Here is a 26,070-nt window from a genome sequence, read left to right on the forward strand (position 1 = left end):
GTTCAAATTTGGACAAAAGGGTAAGATTAGATACTAGAGGACTGTTTGGTTGTTATGTCCCAGACTGGAAAAGGACTACACCTGAATCCTTTACAAAAGAACTGAAGGCGAAAGGCAAGAGACAGGAGAGGTGAAAAGGAAGTAGGAAGTTCTCATAACAGGAATGACAAACTTTTTCATCACTTTCCACTGTAGATGCATGCAAACTTCCCTGATACCAAGAAAATAAAAAGTAGGAACACCACATTATGTGAAAGATTTCTACCAATATGTTTTCTATTTAAAAAGTGATCAAAACAAATGCCACTCTTGGCCTTCTCTTAGAAACAAATGATTCTGAGGTGTTAGAACAAATGCATTCCAGTGTTCTAGAAGTATTAAGGATGCTGGCTGTTGCAAAGTAAAAGGGAAAAGATTACATAGTTCTATTACAGTTTAGAATGTGATCACTTGTCTTGTTTTACTATAATTGCATAGACAGTGCTCTTTTCAACCTTTCTTTTATTCTTCTAAGGGGAATACAGTGTGAGTGTACGTCTGTGCACATGCTGGGTATATGAAAGGCTTTCCACTGTGCACTTCTATTGCCACTTTGGCCATAATTTTTTAGCAGTTAATTGTGTTACTGTTACTAAGCTGGTCCAGAAATGCACTGCCCCAAATCTGCTTTTTGATAGCAGCAAATGATTAAGTTGCTAGTTGAAATTAAGATTAAGAAGGGGTAAGGAGGACTAGGGAACCTGGGTGATCTTTAAATACTACATTAAAATTATGTGACATTAGCATAAGTCATTCAGTATTGATAATATGCATATTTAAAGTATATACATGTGTAATACCTTACAGTTAAGGAATAAGTCTTTAGTAGGTTCCAAAAAATACTAGATTCCCTATGTAAAAAAGATAACTACTCTGCATAATTTAAAAAGTTACTATATCACGTACATGGCTCTTTTGTAAAGCATCGCAGTAATCAAAAAAAGTTTATATTTTCAAATAAAAACAAAACAATTAATTCTGCGTAAGTAGTAACAACTTTATTTTAACGCAACGTGCTGAAACCTAGAAAATATTTTCAGCAACAAGATACCAAAAGTATGTATCTCATCGTTAACATGAGCTGATTAAAAATTAGGCTGAAAATGTCAATATTATCTTTATACATTTGAAACTTGAAAATCAGTTTCCCCCAGAACTAATTTTTAAATAATTTTAGCAGAATTTTATTTTCAAAAGTGGGACTTGCTTAAGTTACATCTTCGTTCTAAAAAGAAAATAAATGTAAAATTAATTGAGTTACAATATACAATGATAAATTCTAACAGAAAAATTTATATATAAGAATTCCTTTTCAAACATAAAGTCCACATACTGTAAGCAGAAGACACAGTGTGGTGATTTAATTCCTAGTGAAGAGGAAGTCTTGCATATGGTAGGCACTCAATATTTGTTCAACTGAACCTAAAATTTACATCATTCCATGAACACTTAGAGCTCATAACCTGTATAAAAGAGGTTTGCAAAATATTATTTGTGTGAAAGTGCTGTCTTTATAATATGAACACTAAAACCTACCCACCCATCTTATTTTGCAAGAATATATTGAATATTTTAATTTTATCCACCAAAAGAGCAGGAAAGTCCAACTTGAAATAATTCACCACTTGAAGTATACTTGGCCATGAGACAAGCTTGTGAGTTGGATTTCAACAACTTAACTGAAGTCCCTAGTGTTCTATTTTAGTAACACTGGGTAGCATCTATGATCCATATTTTTATTAAAAATTCTGCTTAGGTTCTAAATTTATGCAAAAAACTTAAATGGGTAAATAAATTAGTAATTACGCTTTTGGCAATCTAACTTAGGTCTAATTTAAAAATAAGCCAATAATGTTCATGACAACTTTTTAAGAGATCTCTGTTAATATTTTAAACTTAATTTTAAAACTAATAATGTCCTAAAAAGGCACTGTTTTTACAGTTCATCATGCAGTAAATTTGTCACATTTTTTGAAAATTACAATTTCCTTGTCAATCAATTGTCCCAAGTAAAGCACATTTAAATGAAATATTTCAACTAGCCTGAACATTCAACATTTAACTGAGTCCTATTTTCAGAAATTTACTTTTTAAAATACACCACACACAAATCCAAGTGAAAACAAGTACATGTATACTCACGTACACACATGCACGTAAGTGCACACACAGATGCCCAAATGACCACATAATACATGCAAGGTTCTTCAATTACTATTTCAAGACAATGACACACAAGTATTCAAGGAGGTAACAATGGCAAGCCATAATATTATGGCACCTTCATATTTGTGCTCCAAATAACAATATACATTAAAATTCAAAAACGAAAAAGGCACAAATATAGTGTTTCCATATCTGAATCTAAAGGACAGTTTTCCAATGGCTATTTTTGTAATATGTAACATTTAAAACCAGTCACTACTTTTCTAAGGAAATGTTCTGTTTTAGGTGACAAAAGGGAAATAGGAGCAGGCTGATAATCAAAAGGCAAGACTGCTCTGGCCAGAATCTGTGCCTACTGAAAACAAATGTATTTTAAAAATAAAAATAAAAAAAGGCTATTTGAACACTCATGTCAGAATACATTAACAGTTTTTTTTTTATCATTGCCTCAAGAATCCACAATACCAAAAATATACATAATAAATAAAAAAAAAAATAAATCAACTACCATATGATTCTGTTAGTATAAAGGTAGGCATTATATTATCTGAAAAGTGGACATTTCTAAAAACGTGGATATTCTTACAGCACAGTGTTTGACGTTTTTGGTACAAAATGTGCTACCAAACTCTAAAAAAAAATCTTTATAATAAAATCCTTAAGATTTGCAATAAACATGTAAAACAAGTAAGAGCAAGTTGAAATGTTCATTATATGATGTTATTATTGAAGTCACTATGGTTAGAAATGTAGATTCAAGCAGTGAATTAATTCACAATGTGCCTGTGTGCATTTGCTATAAATGGGTATACCAGTATTTTTCCCACATAACAACAAAATTCTATAGCCTGAGGAAGGAATTTTTGTTTTCTTTTTAAGACTCCAAGACATTTAAATTAAAATCTTAGTGTATAGGTATGTGTTTTTCTTAAATTGTACATTATAAATTAATGAATGCAATCTTATGGTGAAGTTAAGGAAGTATGTTTTAGCTCGCTATAGTACTGTTTCACAGGATGGAGTACATTAACATGTAAGATTCTTCTATCCCAAGGGAATTTTCTAATTTCAAATTTAACACAACAAATTCTCAATGAAACTACACAGAAAGACATGAAGATATCTGAAAAGATCATCTTTTCAAACTTGTTGGTCATGGATAACAAGCACTTATTTGACAGTGATGTTCAATGTAAATATGAAACACTCTTGATATGTTAGAATTGCTTCAGTAAATACCTAACAAAGAGATAACAAAAAAATCTATTTTAAAACCTCAGGTTTAATTTTTTTTTTTCCTTTTGTCCTAAATTCAAAAACTAAAATTATACAAATTTTAATCTGGAGAATAAAGTTATATGCAAATATATAGGTATATGCATTTTTTTCCAGTGACACACTTTTCCTCTTGTAGTCAAATAGAAATTTCGCCTAAGAAGCATACTGTCAGTGTTACAGGAAACCAGATGCAGTGACTTGACACTGATAGCTCCTACTTCTCCAGGATAATGCACCAGAACAGATCTCCATTGTGAACAGCTTTCAAGCATTGAACATGGGTATGTGTTTAAAGCTAAAATTCACGTAAATTAAAGAACTGGCCCATAAAAAGCAGTTTATAAATAGTTTATCCTGTTCACATTATGCAGAATTTCATTATCATCCACAATGTTAGTATAGTAACTGACAGAAAGAAGAAAGATAGGGGAGGGAAAAAGGTTGAGTATGGCCTGATATATTTCTAAGGGTTCTCTCCTTTAGTTTGCAATTAATATCAGTTCATTATTTTTAGAAGGAGAGTAGACTACTGTCCAGGATATATTAAGTGTTCAGGTCCTTCTCCAAAGTGTGATAAAACAGGAATAAATTCAATAATGAATATCTGAAATTGAAACCAATTTAACTATATGAAGAATATCTTATCTATTATCACAAACATCCCAGTTGCTTCCATCTGTCTTAAAAAATGCTTTCCAAAGTTACTACACAATTATACCTTATTAATTCCATCAAAAGCAAAAAAATATATGTACCATTCAGCATACAAAAGTTACACATTAAAAAGTGCATATATATTTTCTTAATTGGCCCACTAGTTAAATTTACATTTGGTCAGCCTTACTTTTAACATGTACAGAATTCTTCATATAAATGTAGGTCACTATAATTAAAAAAAAATAATAATAATTCAGCATAAAACATGCTTTCTTCTTATTGAAATCTTAACCTTCAATCATTGTAAACTTGGATAAATCCACAAAGAAACACAAGCAAAGGTTTGTTATGCTTCTCTTAGTTTGTTGAACAGTTAACATATTAACATCACAAATTTTACTAAAAATTTGGGCCAACTCATTGCATATTTGCCCCCTGAAATAAAAAATAAATTGGAATTGAAGCAGTGTATTGCCATAATTTACCTTGAAGGTAAGTGGGTTCTCCTCTATATAGAACTTAGACTGGGGACATTACCAAATATCTCCAATACAAGTGCTTTTAAGGAAACTTAGTTTTAAACTTCGAGATCGCGTAGCACAAACCCTATGAAATTTTGCTGTTCTCAAGCTAATGGAAGATCCTTTTGAAACTTAATATCTTCAGTTATCAGTATTACTGCATTATGGAGCTAGTGCAATCCTGCATAGCCTTGGTCAAAATGACAAGGCACAATAAAAAAATTAAAGTATTATATGAACAAGAGAAGTCATTGGAGATAATTTAAGGCCTTGAAGTGAATTAGAGTATAGTCAGTATAATTTAAAGCTGAAGAATAAACCATAAATTATCCACCTGAAATACAAGCAATATGTTTTCAGCTTCTGTTCTGTGGACAAGACAACAGAAACAACTCTTGCTTATGGTTTGTCTATTAGAATCCTTCTGGACCTGGAGGAATAAAAGTCAATTCCATTTTTCTACAGTTCATGGAAGATTTCAGGACTGTTTTAGCCGTTTGCGTGGAATGCCAAACTGTGGACACTGTGCAGAAGCTAGTGCTCGGAACGCTTCTGCTACTAAATGAGGGTGAGACTGAATCATGGACTTCCACCCCGATGTTTCCATTATGTCTGTTGCTTGGCTGAAAAATAAAATTAAGAGATGTTTATTAAAGAGAATTTTCAAAATGCATCACTGCATTGTCAATTTATTTTAATTTATGGATTTCAAAGTGTTTTGAACACTTTGCCTCTATTCAAACTATTTGAATTCATTAAAATAATTTTTATCTTACTAATATTTTCTATTGCAACTGAAAATACTAAATTTTTCTAGAAGTTCTACTCTCCTGAAGTATGTGACACTTGTTCCCATAGTCCTGCTCTCATAGTTACCATTTCTATACCAGCTCTTTCAAGAGTTCTTTTCCCTGGCTTATACTCAGGTTTTCTCTAGAGTTCCAACTTTTGCCCTCTGCTCTTCTCCCTTTAACATTCATTATTCATCCTATCTCATTCGCTCTTCACAATTTTAGCTATCATATTCAATGATGACAACTACTGATTTGGATTTAGCAAATCCTAACCCTCCCATGAGATTCATTCCCAACCACTTGCTCTTTACTTAGATGTGCTTCAAATCTCATAACTTCAAGATTGTTACATAAGAATTCAACATATTTCTCCTCAAGCTCCAAATTCTTCCTCCCTCATTTCCAATCGGCTAATGCTTTCACTATAACCCAGTGATTCAAGTCAGAAACCTGAGTCATCCTAAACCCTCCTTTCTAGTCAATCAAAGCCCTATTTTAATTCCCAGATACCTTGAATCCCTAGTTAAGGCCCACATCATCTCACATATCGATTATTACAACAGTGTCCTAATTTGTCTTCTAGTCTCCTATATTGCTCCTCTCAAACCATCTTCTATGCTGCCTTAGTAACATAAGTATGACTGCATCAGATCCTCTTCTATTATTCCCCAGTGCCTGTATCCAAGCTCTTTAGAAAGAGAAACAGGTTTTCTACTTCATCTCTCTAGCTTTCCACCTCCCACTTCCATGCCCTGGCATTTTGTATATTGATACCAAACTGCTTATTGTAACCTATGAACAAAATACTCACACTGAGCAGTGAGAGTAAATACTTAATTGCTAAAACAACAAATCTCATTATCCTTCCTTGTCTCCTGTCTTTTCTCTCTTGTACCAACCCAACATCCAAATAATAAACAAATATTATAGACTGCTCCTTCAAAATACTATATCCTTTTGTTTTTCTCTAGTCCTCTGTCACCAGTCAAGTCTAATATCACATTTCCTCTCTTGCCTGAACTACAATAACTTTCCAACTGGTCTACGTATTATTTAACCTTGCTCCTCAACTACCACACCACCTCAACCTCCCCACGATGTATTTTCTAGCCTGCATTCAGAGAGAATGTGCTAAAAACACAAACCTGATCGGGCCGTACCCTAGCTTAAAACCTTTTACTGGATATCCTTCGTCTTTGAATAATGTTTAAAAAAGCCCTAATGTTGTTTACGTGGTTTTCCAGAATATGATTCCTGCCTGCTTTCTCCAGTTTCTTCTCATAACCTCTCCACTCTATACTGGTCTTCCCTATCACCAAAACTTTGCATACCTGATTCTTTTTCTGGGATATACTTTTCACCTTACCCTCTTCTTCACCAGGGTACTAAACCTACTAAAGCTTCACCACCTACTAAAGCTTCAGACCTTTTACTTATACAACAATTCCTCAGAAAGGCTTTCTCTGACCTCTAGATTAGGTTAGGTTCCTTTGCTATATACTCGGATGGGCATGCTATACTTGACCTATCATACTTTATTTAATTAAACAACTATTTGTTTAATTCCTATTTATCTCCTATTAAATTATAAATTCCACAGAGCCAGGGAAAAGATCTGCCATGTTCACCATTATATTCTTGATACTAAGCCCAGTGGGTTGGGTATTTACTAGATAATAAATATAAATATCTGTGAAATAATCAACTACTTGCTTCATGCTTCTATGCTTTGATTCAAGCTATCCTTTCTGTTTGTAATGCCTGTTATTTCCTTCTTAGTTCTGCTAATTCCTGCTCATGTTTTAAAATAGCTCAGTCAGCCATCGCCAGGAAGCCAACCTTCAACTTCCAGGCTGTGTCGAGTACCCTACACATACTCTCCTTTATCACATTGCTTATCATATTATAATAAAAGGATATGCTCGTGTATATGTTTCTTTCATTAGATAAATTTCTCAAGAACAAGGATCTTTCCTTGTTACCATTTTTATAGGCAGTACCCTAGTATGGTATTTGAGACACATCATTTACTAGGGTAAATAAATGTTTGTTGGACTATCCAGTAGCTAATAATAAAACAGCTTTTTTATTTGCCTGACTTCAAATTACCAGTATGTCATTTTGTTTATACTTTCAACTAGTTGTTTAAATCACACAGACATCTCTTAATGTACCTAACATTTTCATTTATTTAATTCAACAAATATCTATGGAACATCTGTACATAAGGCAGCTCCTTTGGGAGATATAAAATAAGCTGATGTTTTTTGACACTGAAGTTATACAATGTAAAATATTTTCTTAACAGAATAAAACGTTTACGTGGTGTTAAGAAAATAAAGTGGCTAAGTACAAAGGATCACAAAACTGTCTTTTGCTAATACATTATATTTTAAATTTAAATTGTTTTTTTTTCTAGGATCACATACATGATGATAATGTATTATGATACACTGACCAATATATAGAACACCCAATAACTTAAAAGCAGTCACTAATTTTTACTTTCAGAAAAGAGAATTCACAAACTGATAGAAATTCACAGTCAATCAACTTCACATATACCAAAATGGATGAAAGCAATGGGAAATAACAAACATTCATTCTAGTGTATCTAGTACTGTCTTTTTTGACTTTCTTATATCAATTTTTGATAATCTGCATAAAATGGAATTTAAGAGTTTACAAGCAAAAACTAATCAAAAGGAGGTGCAAATTCTTCAACCTACTGACTACCCCTTTTGATTTTAAATAATTACAATGAGTAGAAAAGTCTCTAAAAATGAGAGAAAACAAAGAAGGGAATAATAAGTTCCAAGAGTTCATATTCAGAAGGCCCAGGCTGAGAAAGATGTTAACAACTATGCCATCTCTTACAGTTTTACCAGAGACAAGTAAAGATTGAATTGCTCCCATTTTTGAAATATTAGGCAGCTAGCCTGATATAGCATTTGATGCAAGGTACTTGGCTAACCTAAAAAGTAATGGGTTAGCATTCAAATGTAAAGACTTTGTAGGCAAATTTAGAGGGTACATTAATCATAGGATCAAAATAAATATTTTCCGTAATTTTAGAAATGCTTTCTGAAGAGACAGAGAAAGGATCTCTATTAGCCATTGAAATGTTTGGACTCAGCTATACAGTTAGTGAGCATATGTGCTTAAGAAATTAGAGCATCCATCCCAGTTCACATTAGCAACTGATTTCAAGAGAGCATAGCCTCAAGAATCTACTAAGTAGCCAAAACATTATTTTTTAAATAACCAGCAGTTTGCTTCTGGTTTTGTATTTATTGTAGATGAACAAAAGGCTATGCAGACAATTTCATGTAAGCAGATCAACTTTAAGTTAGAAACTGATGTCAGCTTACTTGCTGTTCCAGTTTTTCCCATCTTTACACCCAAGCTGTCGAAGTACACTGCACCTGCATTGAAGATTTAAACACACTTAAAAAAAAGTCTGGTGAAAAAAGAGTTGAAGGTGTCATGCCCACTGAAATACAGATGTAGCTTACCTATTAATGAAGTCTATGGCTTGTGCTTTCAACTGTTCTGCACTGTGCAAATCTGCAAGGACAAGGGTATCAGCAACATTTTCTACTGAGAGGTTACTACACAAAGCTTCTTCACACATGACCTTCAGCCGTTCCAGTGCATACTACCCAAAAGGAAAACATAACCATTAAACATTAATTCAAACTACCAAGTTTTAAATACATAATACTTGTGACTTAGAAAATAAAGTTAAAGCATATTATACTTTGAATTGAGGGTACTTTGAAAGTTTCAAATTATTTTTAACCTATATGAAGAAAATATTAATATAATCAAGAGAAATACAAATTTTCTTTAGGATTTCAATGTGCATAAGTAGAAATATACAGTATTTTTAAAATAGGACTTTATTCTTAAAAAAAAAACCTTATTACTCAATACTCTTTTTAATGAGTATATTTCTCTTCTCTATTTTGAATATAAGTATACCATCAGTACACTGCATGGTGTTACAACTCAACCTTGAAGAATTATAAAACTGAACAAATCATATTCATAACCATTAAAAATCCTTAGTATATGTTATTATAACATCTTCAGCAGCTTTATTAAGGTCTAATAGACATACAATAAACTACACAGATTTCAAATTTATACTTTATAGCCATATAATCACCATTAAATCAAGATAGTGAACATATTCATCAACTCCAAGGTTTCCTCCTATTCCTTTGTAATCCTCCTTTCTCAACCGACCCCAATATATGCTTTCTACTGCTATAGTTTGCATTTTCTGAAGTCTTCTATAATTGAAATCGTATAATTTGTACTCATTTTTGTCTGGCTTCTTCGACTCAGTACAATTATTATCGAGATTCATGCATGTTGTTGCCTGTGTATCAACAGTTCAATGTTTTTTACTGCTGAGTAGTATTTCATTATATATAGATGAACCACATTGTATTTATCCATTCAACTGTTAATGAACATTTGGGTGTTCCCAGTTTCTTAGCTATTACAAATAAAGTTTATATAAACTTTCATGTATAAGTCATTGTATGGGCACATGCTTTTTTTTTGAGTAAAAACCTAAAAGTGGATCACTGAATCATATGGGAAGTGTAAAACTTTTTTAAAAAACTGATGAACAGTCTTTCAAAGTGGTTGCACCATTTTATAATCCCAACAGTAGTGTAGGAGAGTCCTAATTCGTCCACATCCTTGACCATACTTAGTATGGTCTTTGTGATTTTAGCTATTATAATGTGTATGTAGAAATACTTGTGAGAGTTTTAACTTACATTTCCCTAATGACTAATGATGCTGAGTATCTTCTGATATACTTGAATGATGTTATTTCAAGCAATGTCTATTTAAATATTTTCTCTATTTTTAGAAATAACATTGCTTTCGTAAAATTGAACTTTTCTTGTTTTGTTTTTATTTTCAATTACAGTTGGCATTCAATATTATTTATATTAGTTTGAGGTGTAGAGCATAGTGGCTAGACATTTATGTAATTTACAAAATGAAACCCTCAATTAGCCTCGTACCCACCTGGCACTATACATAGTTATTACAATACCTATAATTGAGTTTTGATTGTTCTTTATATAGTCTGAATACAAACGCCTTTTATCAGATATATTCTGGACAAAAGCTGTTTATCGAATATATGCTTTGCAAATATTTTCTCCCAGTCTGTGGCTAGCCTTTTTATTCTTCTGTGTCTTTAAAGAAAAAAAGTTTTGAATTTTATTGAAGTCCAATTATCAACTTTTTCTTTTATGTATTATGTTTTTGGTATCATAGCTAAGAAGTCTTTGCCTAACACAAGATCATGAAGACTTTCTCCTATGTTTTCTTTTAGAAGTTTTTAGGTTAGGTTTATAACTCATTTTACATTATTTTTCATACATGGCATGAAGCTCATACACAAAGTTTATTCTTTCATTCAATGAAAGTTCATTTTGGGTGGCATATGGGTATCTGATTGTTCCAGCACCATTTATTGAAAAGATTATCCTTTCTCCACTGAGCTGTCCTTGCACTTTTATTAAAAATTAGATACCCATGTACATGACAGTCTATTTCTCTACTCTCTATTCTGTCCAAATGAGTGATTTTTCCTTCTTCTCAACAATACAACAATGCCTGAAATACTGAAGCATTATAATAAGTCTTGTTATCAGACGGTGTTAGCCCTCCACTTTGATCTTCTTTTTCAGTTATTTGATTATAGGTCCTTGCACTTACAAATAAATTTTAAACCAGCTTGTCAATTTCATAAATAAATAAATAAATAAATGGATAAATAAATAAATAGATAAAGCCTGCAAGAACATGTTGGTTCTACTAATCAATTTTAAGAACTGAAATTTTAATACTGAGACTTCTAATCCATAAATAAGATTTATCTCAATTTATTTAGGTACCCTTGAATTTCACTTAGCAATATTATAATTTTCAGCATATACATCTTGAACATTTTTTGTGATTTAATATTTTTGATGCTACTGTAAGTGGCATTTTTAAATTTAAATTTTTATTGAGATAGTTATAGATTCGTGTGCAGTTGTAAGACTAGATTCTGTATATATTTGGCCCAGTTTCCCCCAATGTTAACATTTTGCAAAACAAGTACAATATCACTATATACACACACACACACACACATATATCTGTGTATATATGTGTATATACACACATATACATATGTATATGCATGTACATGGATGAAAGTGGCATGACATCAATACTCTTGAAGAGAGCTTCCAATGTGCCTTTAGAATTGAAAACTACTGGTTTCAAGATTTTTCTTTGATGTCATTTCCCTATCCTACAAAAATCACCATCGTAAAAGAGCATTATAAAACTGACATTGTTCTCTTCTCCTTCCATGCTATCACATTAAAAAACATATCTATGAGTATAGAGAATTAAACCAGACAAAATACCCAATATTTCCTCCTTTCTTTAATCAGAAGTCAGACACTGTATCTTTTTAAAACTTAAGGATATCTATAAATTGCAATAACTTATATATGCTATTATGTGTGTGTTCCTAACAACCAGAATAAAGATACACTCAAAACTACTGAGTTTACAGTTTAATCTCCCATAAAAAATTCACTTTCTTTCATATACTGGCTCAAGATATTTTTTTGTATTTTTTACTGATTTAAAAAAAATCTCATTTCCATATTATCCCACTGTATGCTATTTAATAATACTCTCAAGAGCCATTTACAAATAGTACAAAGTAATTCAACACATTAAGTTATTTGGGGTTTTCAATTGATGGTGGCTTTCTAGATACATCAAAAGCTTGAGGACATTTTTCAGATGTTTAAGACCTAATTACTTACTTTGTCTGCAGCTGCCAACAAGTTGTCAGCCATTTTGTCAAGGTTTGGTGCTTTCCCTGTGTAAATGAATCTCATCATTTCTTTAAAAACCTCAGGGTCTACATCGTTTATTTCCACTCGATTCTGATAATGAAAACACACAAAAAAGTTATACTTAAAAAACATACACCAATGAACCAAGGGGAAGCTTTGACAGTAATTTAAAAGCCCCAAATCTACACTCAAGTACTGTACAACTCAAACATATATTAAACTATATTTTAAAATTAAAGTAAGCAAACCTTCAGTAAGCTAAGCAGGCAAAATGAGACAGGCAGGTCTAAGAGGAGAAGTATACCCAGCCAAGCACTACCATGTAGGAATATAAAGTCCAATTTCTCATTAAAAAGAATAAAACAAACCAAATATCTGTAGGCCAAACAAAATACATCTGTGTTCAGTTTCTGATCTCTATCTTAGAGGAAAAGGTCTACTAACTTTTTCTTTGCTGAATTCTTAAGCCTCCTAAGATTCTATAACCAATGGTTCTGTTGCCAGCTATAAACAAAAGAAGGGTCAGGTATATGAGATGATTCCAGAGCCCACTAAACTTCTAATCTATGGGCACCTGACCTCTCTGCTTGATATATATACTCAAGTCCAAAGAGGACAGTTCCTTTTTCACTCCTCTATCTTCCTAAATTTGGTATCGCTCTTGGGATCAATTAGCTAAATATCTAACACTAAACAATACCAAACTTTTCTGATCCTTTGCTTGCAACAGCACTCAACATCATTGTTATTTCCTTACTTGGATGTGATCAGAAGGCTGATCACAGTACCTGCCCAGACCAATAATCAAAAGAAAAAAAGCAGCTATTTTGTTGCAGCCTCTAGTTTTGTAGAAAGAATAAAGTTGAGCCACATAAACTCTGGAGTTGTCCAGTTGGAGTACTAAGGAACACATAATACAACTAGCAAAGAATCTGTTCTTTAATCTGACAATATTTCAAGATGACAAGTGACACAGAAACATCTGGGAAAACCAAATAGGTAATATCTTAAGTACAGTTAATATATAATAATGTAATTTATGTCTCTTTTGTTAAATATGATAATATCCTCTTATTTTAGTGATAAAAAGAATGTAAACATTATTTGTGTTCTAGAAAACAAATTCCAAAATCAATTCATAAAGCCTAGAAAGGAGAAATATATACCTTCACCAGAGAACTCTCAAATAGCTGTGGACCAGAACAGTTCTATGGACAACTTACCCTCCTGGATAACCACTATCCATTTATTTTCATACCAAATGGGAATTAAAACAGCTGTTATCTGGAATATTCAACCACATTGGGTTACATCTACGGTTCTACTATGAAACATTTTTCCCATCTATTTCTTTCTAAAATCACAGTATAGTAAAAAAGAACATGGACCGTTACTTTTAAAATATACACCCACTATTCTACATTTGTACAAATTCAATATTAGCCTTTAAACCATGTTTACCTTTTTGCTTTCTTCCATTTCGTGTTCAAACATTGCATTAAAAACTGGGGATCGAGCTGTAACAAGATTAAGCATCATTATTTAATGCACAAATTTATGAAAGAAATGTACTATATTACCCAAAAGTAGAAAGTACCTGCAAGTACAGATTTATGAGCTTTAAATTCTTGTCCTCTCACAAAAAAACTGCAATCTGTAAATCTTGTGTTTTCCCAGAGATTACCTAAATCTTCTGCTAGTCGACATTCAGGCACCTTCAAAGTATTGGTATTAGTATGCCCTGATATATTTACTGAATCTTGGACCACACTCACCTAATAAAAAAGGGACAGTAAGAAAAACACTTTTATAATTTACAATAATTAGTTACTAAGACTATACTTAAATTTCTTATCATTAAAATCATTTGAATGATTCAATGTAATCCTAATCAAAAATGCTAATACTCTGAGAACTGAATTTAAGGATACAATTTAAAGAGAATATAAAAAAAAAAATCTGAAAAAATTAGAACATTTTCAAGTGACACTATGTAAATAAATGGCTTATCAACTCATTAGAATGTTTCATTATTGAAATAATTATAAAAATTATTTTTCAACAAGAAATGTCACAATATGATGTCAAAATTCAAACAAGGAGAAGATATTTTTGTGAAGTGGAGTGACTTAAAGTTTATTATACATACAGTAAACAGAATTACAATCATAATGACTTTTTACAGTATTAAAAAAGGTTGTAAAACTACGGTCTACAATATGCAATTTGGGAAGTATTTTAAGTGCTATTCCTACATGTTTCAACTCTAGCAAAATTGATTTAAATATCTAGTTAAATTGATTTTAAAATATAAGAATTCTCACAAAAGCAACTATAGTTATTAAAGTTCATGGGAACTTTTATTTTAAAAAGACAGTAAGAAAAATACAAATTTAATTTGATTTTCAGACCTTTTTCTTACCTGCTAACTACTAAGTGAAAGTTGATATAATTATAACATTGCCTTTATACAGACTCTAAAATAATATGGATTAAAATATCTCATTAAAGATGACCACTATCTACTAAGTCTTGCATACCACTTATGAGAAAATGTACTCTTCTACTAGAAATTTCACATTTAATAAATTGAAGAAAATTCATCAAGCGCATGTTTCAAAGTAAATGAACCATTTTCTACAGAAGTGTTATATTAGTTACCTATTGTTTTAAGCTATAAAGTTTTATTTCCTATACAGTAATAACTATGTTCATTTAAAAACATATTTCACAGGCTTTCTTAAATAAAAGTAGGTATAAATAAAGACATGTAAAAATACAGTAAACTATGTAGAAAATATAAATTAAAAATGGAAATATTGGACTAAACTACTACCATGCTAAAACAGAAAGTATAATAATGGTCCAGTATAAAATCTTTTGAGAATATTAAATCTCAGAAGTCCTCATTCATCCAGATGTATAAATATGTATCTCATATAAATGAATGTATATTTATAAAGGAAAATTTCATTTTCTGAGGATATTTTTATTAATCACTGTTTTCCCAACTTGCATTATTAAATACCTTTTAGAATCATGTGTCATAGAAATTACCTAATCTAATCATCTTATTTTGTAGAAATTTTTGAAGTGAGATCAAGAGAAGGTAACTAAGGTGTCCCCTATCACACTGCTGATCAGTATCAGAGGAAGTCTAGACCTACGTTCTCAGATTCCTTTTTTTCATAGCACTCTTTGTACTACATAATATTTCCGATTTTTTTTTAAATTAGTAGTACGTTAATGCAACTACGATTCGAAAAGGATTTATCACAACAATCTTATGAGATGTTTTTCTAAATACAAGAGCCAAAATACTGTGTACATAAATATAAAGATTCTCTTATTCTATTGTTTTTAATTATTCAAATGGTTTCTAAAATTTTGATAACTATAAAACAGATAAAAGACTTGACTAATTCTTACTTGATTGCCCTGTTACACCATATACTATGATTTAATGATACATAAACCAAATATGTTAATGTTAATATTCAGGGTTTAGTTAGGGATTTTTTTTTTTTTTTAATCACAAAACCAGTATTTATGTATTCATAACAAGCGTTTCCCTTGAAGTTTTTAGACAGCAGGAACTGGATCAGGTCAATTACTTATATAAAGTATGCAGTGGAGTTATAAAAATGTGATGATATATTTAATTTAGAAATGGATTTCTTAAATTCTATTTATTGTCTATTATCCTAACTCAAAATAGTACATTTAATGCAGAAATCTAGTAAGAAATAAAAGCGTCAAAAAATAAAGCCATTATTATCAGGCATAGATAGTGATGATGTTACATTTGTATTTTGTATATGTAATCATAATTCAGGAGAATTCATTATTGACATACACATCTACATAGTATTGTTATAGCAACCATAAACTGACATTTCAGACTGTAAAGTGCATTCGAGGGACTATGTAGAGAGCAGAAGTTAATGATCTAATTAAAAATTGATATGTAAGAAATTCTGATAATTATAGTTATAAGAAATTGGTAAAATTTTAGCTTTTTTTTAGTACATATTCTCAAATACAAGTAATGAACATTCTTACTGAATGGAACCTAGAGTAAAAAATTCAGAAAAAAGGCTGAGATTCTTTCCTGAGGTTAGACTGTTGTTCTTTCAAAATACAAAGGCACATGCATTATACTCAAAATTGACAAATGCTGCAAAGCAAAATCTCAAACTCATTTGACAGCCCTTCTACAAATATGCTCTTGGCTCAACTCTTAGAATACAATTTAGATTAAAGATGGAAATGTGCAGGTTCTAATCAACTGTAACTACTCTGGAATCTCAGTCTCCTCTAGCGTGGAATTAAGGTGATGACTGGTTCCAATGTTTAAAAATCTCAATACTCCAATTTCATTCTGAAAGCTAGGAATTTACAAAGGTATGTGGTACTACAAATTTTGCTACTTTAATTAACTACCTAGCCACCCCTCACACTGGCTCCAAAGTGAGAAACTTTTAACAGTACAATTTCACAACATCTTATAGAATAGTGGGTCTCTGACTTTTTGATTTTCATAGATAAGTATCCATTTTTTTTTTCTTTAACTTGAGTTATAGAAATAGGGTTGCCAACTTTTCATTTTGCTATGAAAAGGCTTTCTGGAGAATAAAACTCAACTTCTATCCATTATCACAAATATTTTAAAACAGAAAAAATATCCTAGCAACAGAAAAACAACCAAAAAAGTATCTTTTCAAATGAAATTTTTACTTTTATAAAAAAAAATTGTTATGTATATATTCTACGTTACATATGTGTGTGTGTGTGTGTGTGTACACAGATATATAATTTTTTTTTTTCTGTATATCATGGAATGGCATGGATTTTAAAAGATAAATTAATCTAACTGATTTTCTGTTTTTCTTACTTGTTCCTCTATTCCTGTCTTCTGTATCATTTTGAGAGAGAAGAGGCAGAGCTGTTTACACAGCTAAAAATCTCTACCTCTGGCTACTTGATTCATAGTATGAAACTTGCAAGATTAAGTTATGTCTTGCATAAAAAGGGTAGCACCAAACTGCCTTACCTGTCTACAGCACCACTTGCAGGGGAGGGGGAGGAGGCAGTTCTTTACGTAGAGCAGTGCAATGCTTCCTCCTCTTCTGCAAGCAGTGCTGGAGATGCTGTAGAAGGAAGGGCATCAATGAGAGGTACAGAAGAAATGGTGGAGGGCATGAGGAATGTCTGTTCAAAGTACTTTTTGCCTGCCTATGCCAAATACGATGCCCAGGGTATAAATGTCTACATCAATAAAAAGGTACACATTACAGTATGCAAAACTGAATCTGATCAATGGTAACTTAAAATGTATGTCATGGTGGGTTCTATTTTAAGGTCATTAGCATGTATAATCTAGCATCTAGATGAAAAGTATACTTCAAAAATATGTATCAAAAAAAATCTTAATTTCAGCCTTCATTCTGAATTTCTTGGTTGTCTAGGTTCATATTCAATATGCTTAGGAAAATATACGTAAATAATATTTCAACTGTAAAAAAAGAAATGTTATCTAAAAAGTTGATTCACAAAAAGACTTAGCTACAGTTGTTTTAAATGGAGTACATAGCTTTTTAAGGTCCTTTAAATCCTATGACTACAAGATTTTTAAAAATTAACATGCTGAAATTTAAGATAACTGCTAAAATTCTGGAAAATTCTATATTAAGGATGCTAAAATTTTAAAATAATATGACCTATATTAATTTAGAATACTACTTAAAATATGCTTGGTTTATTTTTTAAAATCATTTAATGATAAGCCCTGTTCAAGACACTTGTGGTATGTGCTTTATCAACCAAATAGTTGTATTCATAACAAATTCATCATACAGTTCATTTAACTTGTCTAAGTGAAAATAAGATGCACTATATTTACGCTACGTAGTCTCCAGGGCCATATTTCAATTATTCTTCTGACATAGCATAATGACATACAATTAATGTGTAATCTTGCAAATAAATTTTACAGAATTTCTATAAGAATTTAAAGCTAACTTAGTAGCGGTTAAGTCATCAAGCTTCCAAGACACTCCACTCCTCCATCTACAATAACCTACCAAAACTTAACATTGGGTTTACTTGATCATAACCTTTTCAACTGGCTTTCCTATGAAAATTATCAGCTACATTAAATGTTTTTGATAAAACTATGTTGCTGATGAATATTTTTTACAAACTGTACTGGTAATACAACGTAACCCTTGAATTCACTCCAAAGATGAATCTCAACAATGCCTATAGATAAAACTACATAATGATAACAAAGACAGAAGCAAATCCTAACCTCAAAGCAATAAGTGTAAATTATTGGCAGAAGCAATGCTGGTAACTTTGAGAATATGGTATTTTATGCATATAAATCAACCTCATAAGTTTTTCTGTACAACTGGGCATACTTAAAAATTTGAGATACTATTGCTTATAATGTTAACATCATTTGATTAAACAAACTATTTGAACGAATAAAAAGCTTCCCAATCTTTCCCAGGTTCTTTGTTGTTAAAGTATGGATTCAAACTGATAAAGTACTAATAATGATTAATATAATCAATCTGAATATGACAAAAAAAATACTGACCATTTATGTTAGAATTATTCAGAATGACAATATTTAAAATTTTCATATAAAGATATACACATCCATAGTCATTCCTAATAGGAAAAAATATTTAATATGTGTTAGTATAACTGCATATATAAATCTATAACGAGAGGTAGCCAAATTTTTCATAGTGGGCCAATATGTCGATGGCTAAGACAATCTAGTCAGTATTTACAAATGAAATGTAATAATTATACTAATTATAAATTTTTATAGTATGCCCAGTATTGTTGTAGTTTACATTTTTGCTCTGTCACTAAGTACAACCATGGAGTTCCTTGAAATAAAAAATGTACCCACCTCACAAAATAATGTAAGCTTGTCATCTGGTAAAAGACCATTAGTTTCATCAAGTAAAAAATCCCTTCGAATGAATTTTTTAAAACCCCAGTCCTTCCCTTGTACAAATCGATATGCTCTTTGGCTTTCTGGTGGGAAACAGAATAAAAGTTTAAATAAAACAAGTACCCAATAAACATTCTTTAGAATGATAACATAGTTAAATGAATATGCAAAAATAGAACTTGGTCAATACATCCATCATAAAAACTGCAGGTATTTGTGTTCATAAATAAAATGCTGTAAGAGGAGTTATATCAGGTAGAACCAGATCATTCCACAGAGCTAATTAAATTTGGACATCAAATAAGCTCACTTTCAAATTTCTGAATCTCTACGTAGAAAAAAAGCCAGATCAAATCTCATAGAGAAGATCTAGACCCTATAATAATAAAATAGAATCAAAATACAATGGAATAGGCACACTACTCATCATTTATCAACAGAACCCCGATTAGAAACATACCTCTCATTTCCTGCTTCTCCCTTTAAAAATGGATGCTCCAAATCATCAGGGCACCTTTTAGGCTTTCCTGAGATATCCGTCCCACTGACTTAAGTTTTATTAAGCTAGGAAAAAATCCATTAACTGGTAAAAAAGCTAAATACAGTCCCTTATCATCCCTAGGTCTTTAGACATAATCTCCTCACCTCCAAAAACAACTTTCATAAAAGTCCGAAAGTTGTTTTTTAGTATAATTTCTAAAAGATTTAATAAATAAAGGTCTGAAGTGAATGTTTCAAATGCCTATCAAATGCCTATATAATAGCTGTATTCTATTAAATAAACGTGATTCTCTACAGTAAGTATTCACTATCTGTTACATAAAGAATTAACTAGAGGTGGAAATCAGTAGTAAACCTAATGAAATACTTTATGTTATGAACTGAATGTGAGTATCTCATCAAAATTTTTATTTGAAATCACACCTTCCAACATGATGGAATTAAGAGGTCATGAGGGTGGAGCCCTCGTGAATATGAATGTTGCTCTTATAAAAGAGAGCCCACAAAGCGCCCTAACCACTTCCACTCCATGAAGACACTCAGAAATTAGCAGTCCACCAATTTGTAATCAAGAAAGGACCTTCATGAGAATCTGACCATTGGCACCATTGGACTGTCCAGCCTCCAGAACTTTGAGAAATAAATTTATTGTTTATAAGCCAGCCAGTCTGTGGTATTTTGTTTTAGCAGCCAGTACTAACACACTCCACAATCTTAAATGTCAGACAATATGAAAATATATGTGAAACTGTTTATTACTTCAGCAATAAAAGATATTTTAAAATGAGTATTTAGAGGAGGTTATTTTCTAACAAAATCACTTGATTCCGTGATTCACTTCACAAAACTTAAAATTTACCATGGCAGGTCACAATATACCGTCCTACTATGCACACTGTATATTTCCTACAATGTTCTTTTATTATGAATTGCCAGGCTACATGGTTTCTGCTGGCTATATATGTGAAGCTTGAACTGAATTTAAAGGGTCTTGAGACTAAGAAAATCTGATTTCCTTTCAGTCAATGTTCAGTCTATTGTTCAAAACCAATTCTAGAGACAAAATATCAAGACAATTAATCTCCTTTCACATGCTCTTCAGATTTTATTATCTGGCAAAAACAGCAAGAGAGAAGAGAACTATTTCCTGAACATCTATTATATATGCCAGGGATTGAACCTGGCACCTTGCCCTTAATAGTAACTGTTTTTCCGAGCGACAAATGAATGTTGTTTTAAGACATGAGAAAGTTAAATTTTAATACTATTTTTAAGCAATTTTACACGTCTATGAAGTCTAAGACTTAGTGTAACAACTATAGCTCCACACTGGCATTTAAAATTAAATAATGGCCAAACTAAATGTTTTAGGTTAAGCAGATTTTAGTGGGAAAAAAATATCCTAAATTTTTCTAGGTAAAAGTGCATAAGTCACAGAATGTAGTTACACAGAGACTTTTTCACTTAGTTTTAAATCACTTACCCATTGCTTTTGTTTCTTCCCTTTTAGCGTTCAGAAGGGAAAATTTGAATTTTGCTCGAACTTCACTTTTTGGGCAGCTTACTAAAAGCAAATATAAGGACAAGTAGTCTTTACTTTCATCATCTAATCCCTTTGGATTTACCCTCAGGCACCTAAAATAAAACAACAGGCTCACATGGAGGAATATAATACTTTAAACATCCAAATAAGAGAGGTAATATTGAAATCATATGTCAATATCCAATCAATATCCCCACAGTTCTTTACAATTCTCTATATTTTTAGGAACTTCTTACAAATCTAATATAAAATAGACTAACATCCATTCAAGAACAATAACAAAATCATAAAATAGCCGAGATAACATCAAAAACGAAACTCAAAAACAAACAAAAATCTTACCATTTCATTTTGTCACTCGGGCTAGATGAGAATGTTGAACTTTTTAACACTTCACCCATTTCTTCTCGACAAAAACTGAAGTTATTAATGGTCCACATGTAGGAAAATTTTACTACTTTAACCTAAGAGATTCAGAAAAACTTTTTTAATGAGGACTTTTATGCTTTTAACCTATCACTTGTTAAATATTCTATGATCTACTCTTCTAACATTTCTAATAACTATGCCAAAGTGCTTCACGATATTCTCAAAATACTATAAAATTTTTAAGTGACATAAAGTAAGGCATTTTCAACAACATGTACCTGTGTATAACACCAGCTTTCTGCTATAGGACCAGCAGACATATCTCCAGGGAGAGGTGGGGTGGGTTCCCGAGACATTGCCACTTTATTGCAGTTTTCCAAGATTTATAGGATATCCCACACAGTTGAGTACTTTACTACAAAGAAAAAAAGTTGCATTTACTGATCAAAAACTTTAACAGACTGAACTGAGGGAAGAAATATTTAAAGAGTCATACAATAATTGCTTTCCCAAATTAGATGGGAACATGCAAGGATTTATTTTTATAAGTTTTAAAAAATAATATCAGTCTTTGCAACATATAGTACTTGAAATCTATATAAACCTAATACCTGTAGATAAGACATTATTTTATAAAGGCAGGCTTACCAAAATAACATAAATCAAAAAATTACGTAGCTTAATATGATCATAAACATAAAATCACAAAATAACATGGAAATCATATTTGATTCACCTTCTTTCAGCCTTTCATTGACAGATCCACAAAAATCAAAAAGGTTAAAAAGTCAGAAGAACTCTGGAAATTACAAGTATTAGTCACTCATCTATTGAGACCCCAAAGTTTTGAACCAACTGAAACACAGATGGTAATGCTGTGTAAAAAAGTATATAGATTTCCACAAAAGTTCAACTCTATCTCAGCAAACAGCTTCTCTGATAAAACTCCATCCTCATCATATTGCTCCCTACCAAATAATTATTTGGTATCATATTATCCAATTTCTCCCCAGTCAGCTGTTCTTAAAAATACATCCATTTGGATACACAATCAATTCCTCATAACCTGGCCAGGACATTAGTAACTATATGATGATGATTTGTAACTTAAAAAGCCTATAAAAGAGGCAAAATACCAAAGAGCTACATAATAAGTAGGGTACTTCGAAGGCGTATAGGTGGGGGTGGCAGTTCAAGATCACATTCCAACATAGGGACTCAAGTCTGAAGAATCTTCTTTTCATTTAAGAATAGTTAATGATGGTAGAAAACCACATGAATCATAAAAAAGAAACTGCTGGGGGGGGGGGGAAGGATTTCATCCGAAATGGAGAAGAAAATAACTGTTCTATGTCTCTCTACTCAATGAAACAATGGTATGAAATGAGAATACTGAAGAAAGCCACCTAAAAGATACATAGAAACAAAAGGCCCTATAAAAGGTATGAAAAACTTTAAAACTACAAATGAAGCAGCACATTAAAAATCTGCACTAGACTTGAAGTAGTGCACTCCTGTAGGTGAGCCTTATTGTTTAACCTTGCCCTGGCTCTTGGTAATCTCTCAAACCTTTCTGCTTCTCCAAGCAGCCTATTACATTTTTAATAGTGCCCCGTAGTTAAGTATAGGCCAAGACTCGTCAGTGTCATATAGGCTGATTGGAAGCCAGACTCCCAAACAAAAGCTTTTAAAAGTATGCAAAAATATGTGCGGTCTTGTGGGACCACAAGCATAAACCCCACTATCCCCCAGAGCCAGGTGATCTGAAAGTGTCCCCTGTGTAGCAGTCGCAAAAATATGGGCTCGAGATGTGCATATAAGCTCTTTTCTGGGAGATACCAGCAAGCTGGAGTGAGGCATTGGGGAGAGCACCAAGATGGTGTTCACAACCTACATTCTTTGACAGCAGCCGCACAGGTACTAGACATGTACCAAACCTGATGCCTGCCCCTCAGGGCATAGCTCCAGGACAAGAAAAGAGGTCTCTTTCACATAAAGACTGGAGAGGTGTGCCTCAGTCTGCTGTCTATGCAGTGTCCTGAAAGTAGGAGCATTCCACAAACTGTCTCAACTGTCTCAATTGCCATGGTCCCAAGGGACCCAGGAATGCAAGCCCTTTTGGCCACCAGAGCCAGATGATCAAGAAGGATCCCCTGGACAGTAGATACAGATACCAGGGCACCAGATGTGTGTGTGTAAAGCTCTCTTCCAGGGAACACTAGCCCAGAAGAGGTGGTTGTTTCATCTACTTCATAGAAACTGGCACGGAAAGTAAAACAAAATGAAGAAACAAAGGAGTATGTTCCAAATGAACAAGATAAAACCACATCAAAAAAAAAAAAATTATGAAATGGAAATAAGTAATTTACCTGATAGAGTTAGAAGTAATAGTTATAAAAATGCTCACCAAAGTAGGGAGAAGATTGAAATCACAGAGAATTTCAAGAAAGAGATGGAAAACAAACAAAAAAAGTACTAAACAGAAATCACAGAGCTGAAGAATTCAATAACTGAACTGGAAAATACACTAAAAGAGTTCAAAAGCAGACTATGTGAAGCAAATAAAGGATCAGAAACTTGAAGACAAGGCAGTAGAACTCACCCAATCAAATCAACAAAGAAAAAGGAATTTTAAAAAGTAAAGGTAGCTTAAGAAACTTAAGAGACAACATTAAACAAACTAAATTCTCATGATAGGGCTCCCAGAAAGGGGCAGGGAGGGGGGAGAAGAATTCTTATTTGAACTAATAATGGCTGAAAACTTCTCTAAGCTGAGTTAAGAAACAGACAACCAGATACAGGAAGCCTAACAAGTTCCAAAAAAAAAGATGAACTCAAAGGGACCCACACCAAGAAACATTACGATTAAAATGCAAAAGTTAAAGACAAGGAGAGAATCTTAAAAGCAGAAAGAGAAATGCAACTTGTTACATACAAGGGAACCCCCAATAAGACTATAAGCAGATTTTTCAGCAGAAACATTGTTGGCCAGAAGGGAGAGAGGCATGATATACTCAGAGTGCTAAAAGAAAAAATTTCCAACCAAGAATATTCTCTACCCAGCAAAGTTATTGAGAATTAAAGGAGTTTTCCAGACTAGTAAAAGCTAAAAAAAATTTCATCATGATTAAACTAGCCTTTCAATAAATTTTAAAAGGACTTCTTTAACTGAAAAGAAAGTGCATCAATTAGTAACAAGAAAACTTGAAAGACTAAATCTCACCAAAAAGGTAAATACATAGTAAAGGTGGTAGATTAATCACTTATAAACTAGTATGAGGGTTAAAAGACAAAAGTGGTAAAAACTATGATTCCACCAATAATGAGTTTAGGAAATACACAAAAGGTGTAAAATGTGACCCCCCCCACCCGCAAAAAAATAAAAATAATAAAATAAAATAAAAAGAGTAGAGGTAAATGTTGAGTTGTAAAATGCTATCAAACTTAAGTTGTTATCAACTTAAAATTGACTGTTATAGATAACAAGTTGTTATATGTAAGCCTCATGATAACCAAAGTAAAACTCTATAGTAAATACACAAAAGATAAAGGAATATAAGTATATCACTAAAGAAACTAATCAAACCACAGAGAGCAAAAGAAACAGAGAACTACAAAAACAGAAAAAGTTAACAAAGTGGCATAAATACATACCTATCAGTAATTACTTTAGATGTAAATGGACTAAATTCTCCTATCAAAAGACTGTAGAGAAGCTGAATAGATTATAAAGAAAAAGACTCATCTATATGTTATAGGAAAAACTTACTTTAGATGTAAGTACGCACCAAGACTAAAAAGTGGAGAGATGAAAAACGATATTCTATGCAAAGGAAACCAAAAGAAAGCTAGGGTAGTTGTACTTTTATCAGACAAAATCGACTTTAAAACAAAGACTGTATTAAGAGACAAAGAAAGGCATTACATGATGATAAAAGGCTCAATATAACAGAATATAACATTTGTAAATATTTATGCAACCAACATAGGAGGATCTAATTATATTAAGCAAACAATAACAGATCCAAAAGGAGAAAAAGAAAGCAATACAATAACAGTAGAGGACTTTAGTACTCCAATTACAGTAAACAATAGACCATCTAGGCAGAAAATCAATAAGGAAACATCGGCTTTAATTGATACAAGACTTATGAACTTAACAGATTATATAAAGACCATTCCAATCAAAAGTAACAGAATACACATTCTTCTCAAGTGCACATGGAACATTCTACAGGATAGATCATACATTAGGCTGCAAAAAAAGTCTTAATAAATTTAAAAGGATTGAAATCCTATCAAGCATCTTTTTTGATCGCAATGGTATTAAACG

General features: G+C 32.0%; 1 protein-coding gene across 4 annotated transcripts in view; it reads right to left on the minus strand.

Annotated features, from left to right (window-relative positions):
* Positions 1-1,015: 1,015 nt before the first annotated feature.
* SPOPL (speckle type BTB/POZ protein like) overlaps positions 1,016-26,070 on the minus strand; it is a 62,172-nt gene continuing 37,117 nt past the window's right edge. Inside the window, exons 1-10 of one of the 4 annotated variants that reach the window (XM_023527484.1) lie at positions 22,016-22,152; positions 21,711-21,832; positions 21,309-21,460; positions 19,280-19,407; positions 13,949-14,126; positions 13,813-13,868; positions 12,319-12,441; positions 8,971-9,113; positions 8,827-8,880; positions 3,817-5,284 (exon numbers count right to left, since the gene is read on the minus strand). In XM_023527484.1, the coding sequence (XP_023383252.1) occupies positions 5,140-5,284; positions 8,827-8,880; positions 8,971-9,113; positions 12,319-12,441; positions 13,813-13,868; positions 13,949-14,126; positions 19,280-19,407; positions 21,309-21,460; positions 21,711-21,832; positions 22,016-22,093 (1,179 nt within the window). In that variant the 5' untranslated portion in view covers positions 22,094-22,152 and the 3' untranslated portion in view covers positions 3,817-5,139. Of the gene's footprint in view, positions 5,285-8,826; positions 8,881-8,970; positions 9,114-12,318; positions 12,442-13,812; positions 13,869-13,948; positions 14,127-19,279; positions 19,408-21,308; positions 21,461-21,710; positions 21,833-22,015; positions 22,153-26,070 lie in introns of those variants that run through there. The other 3 variants (XM_023527486.1, XM_011354474.2, XM_023527485.1) reach the window with 3 other exon arrangements.

The sequence above is a fragment of the Pteropus vampyrus genome, unplaced genomic scaffold (assembly GCF_000151845.1).
Source record: "Pteropus vampyrus isolate Shadow unplaced genomic scaffold, Pvam_2.0 Scaffold17, whole genome shotgun sequence".
Classification (NCBI taxonomy): Eukaryota; Metazoa; Chordata; class Mammalia; order Chiroptera; family Pteropodidae; genus Pteropus; species Pteropus vampyrus.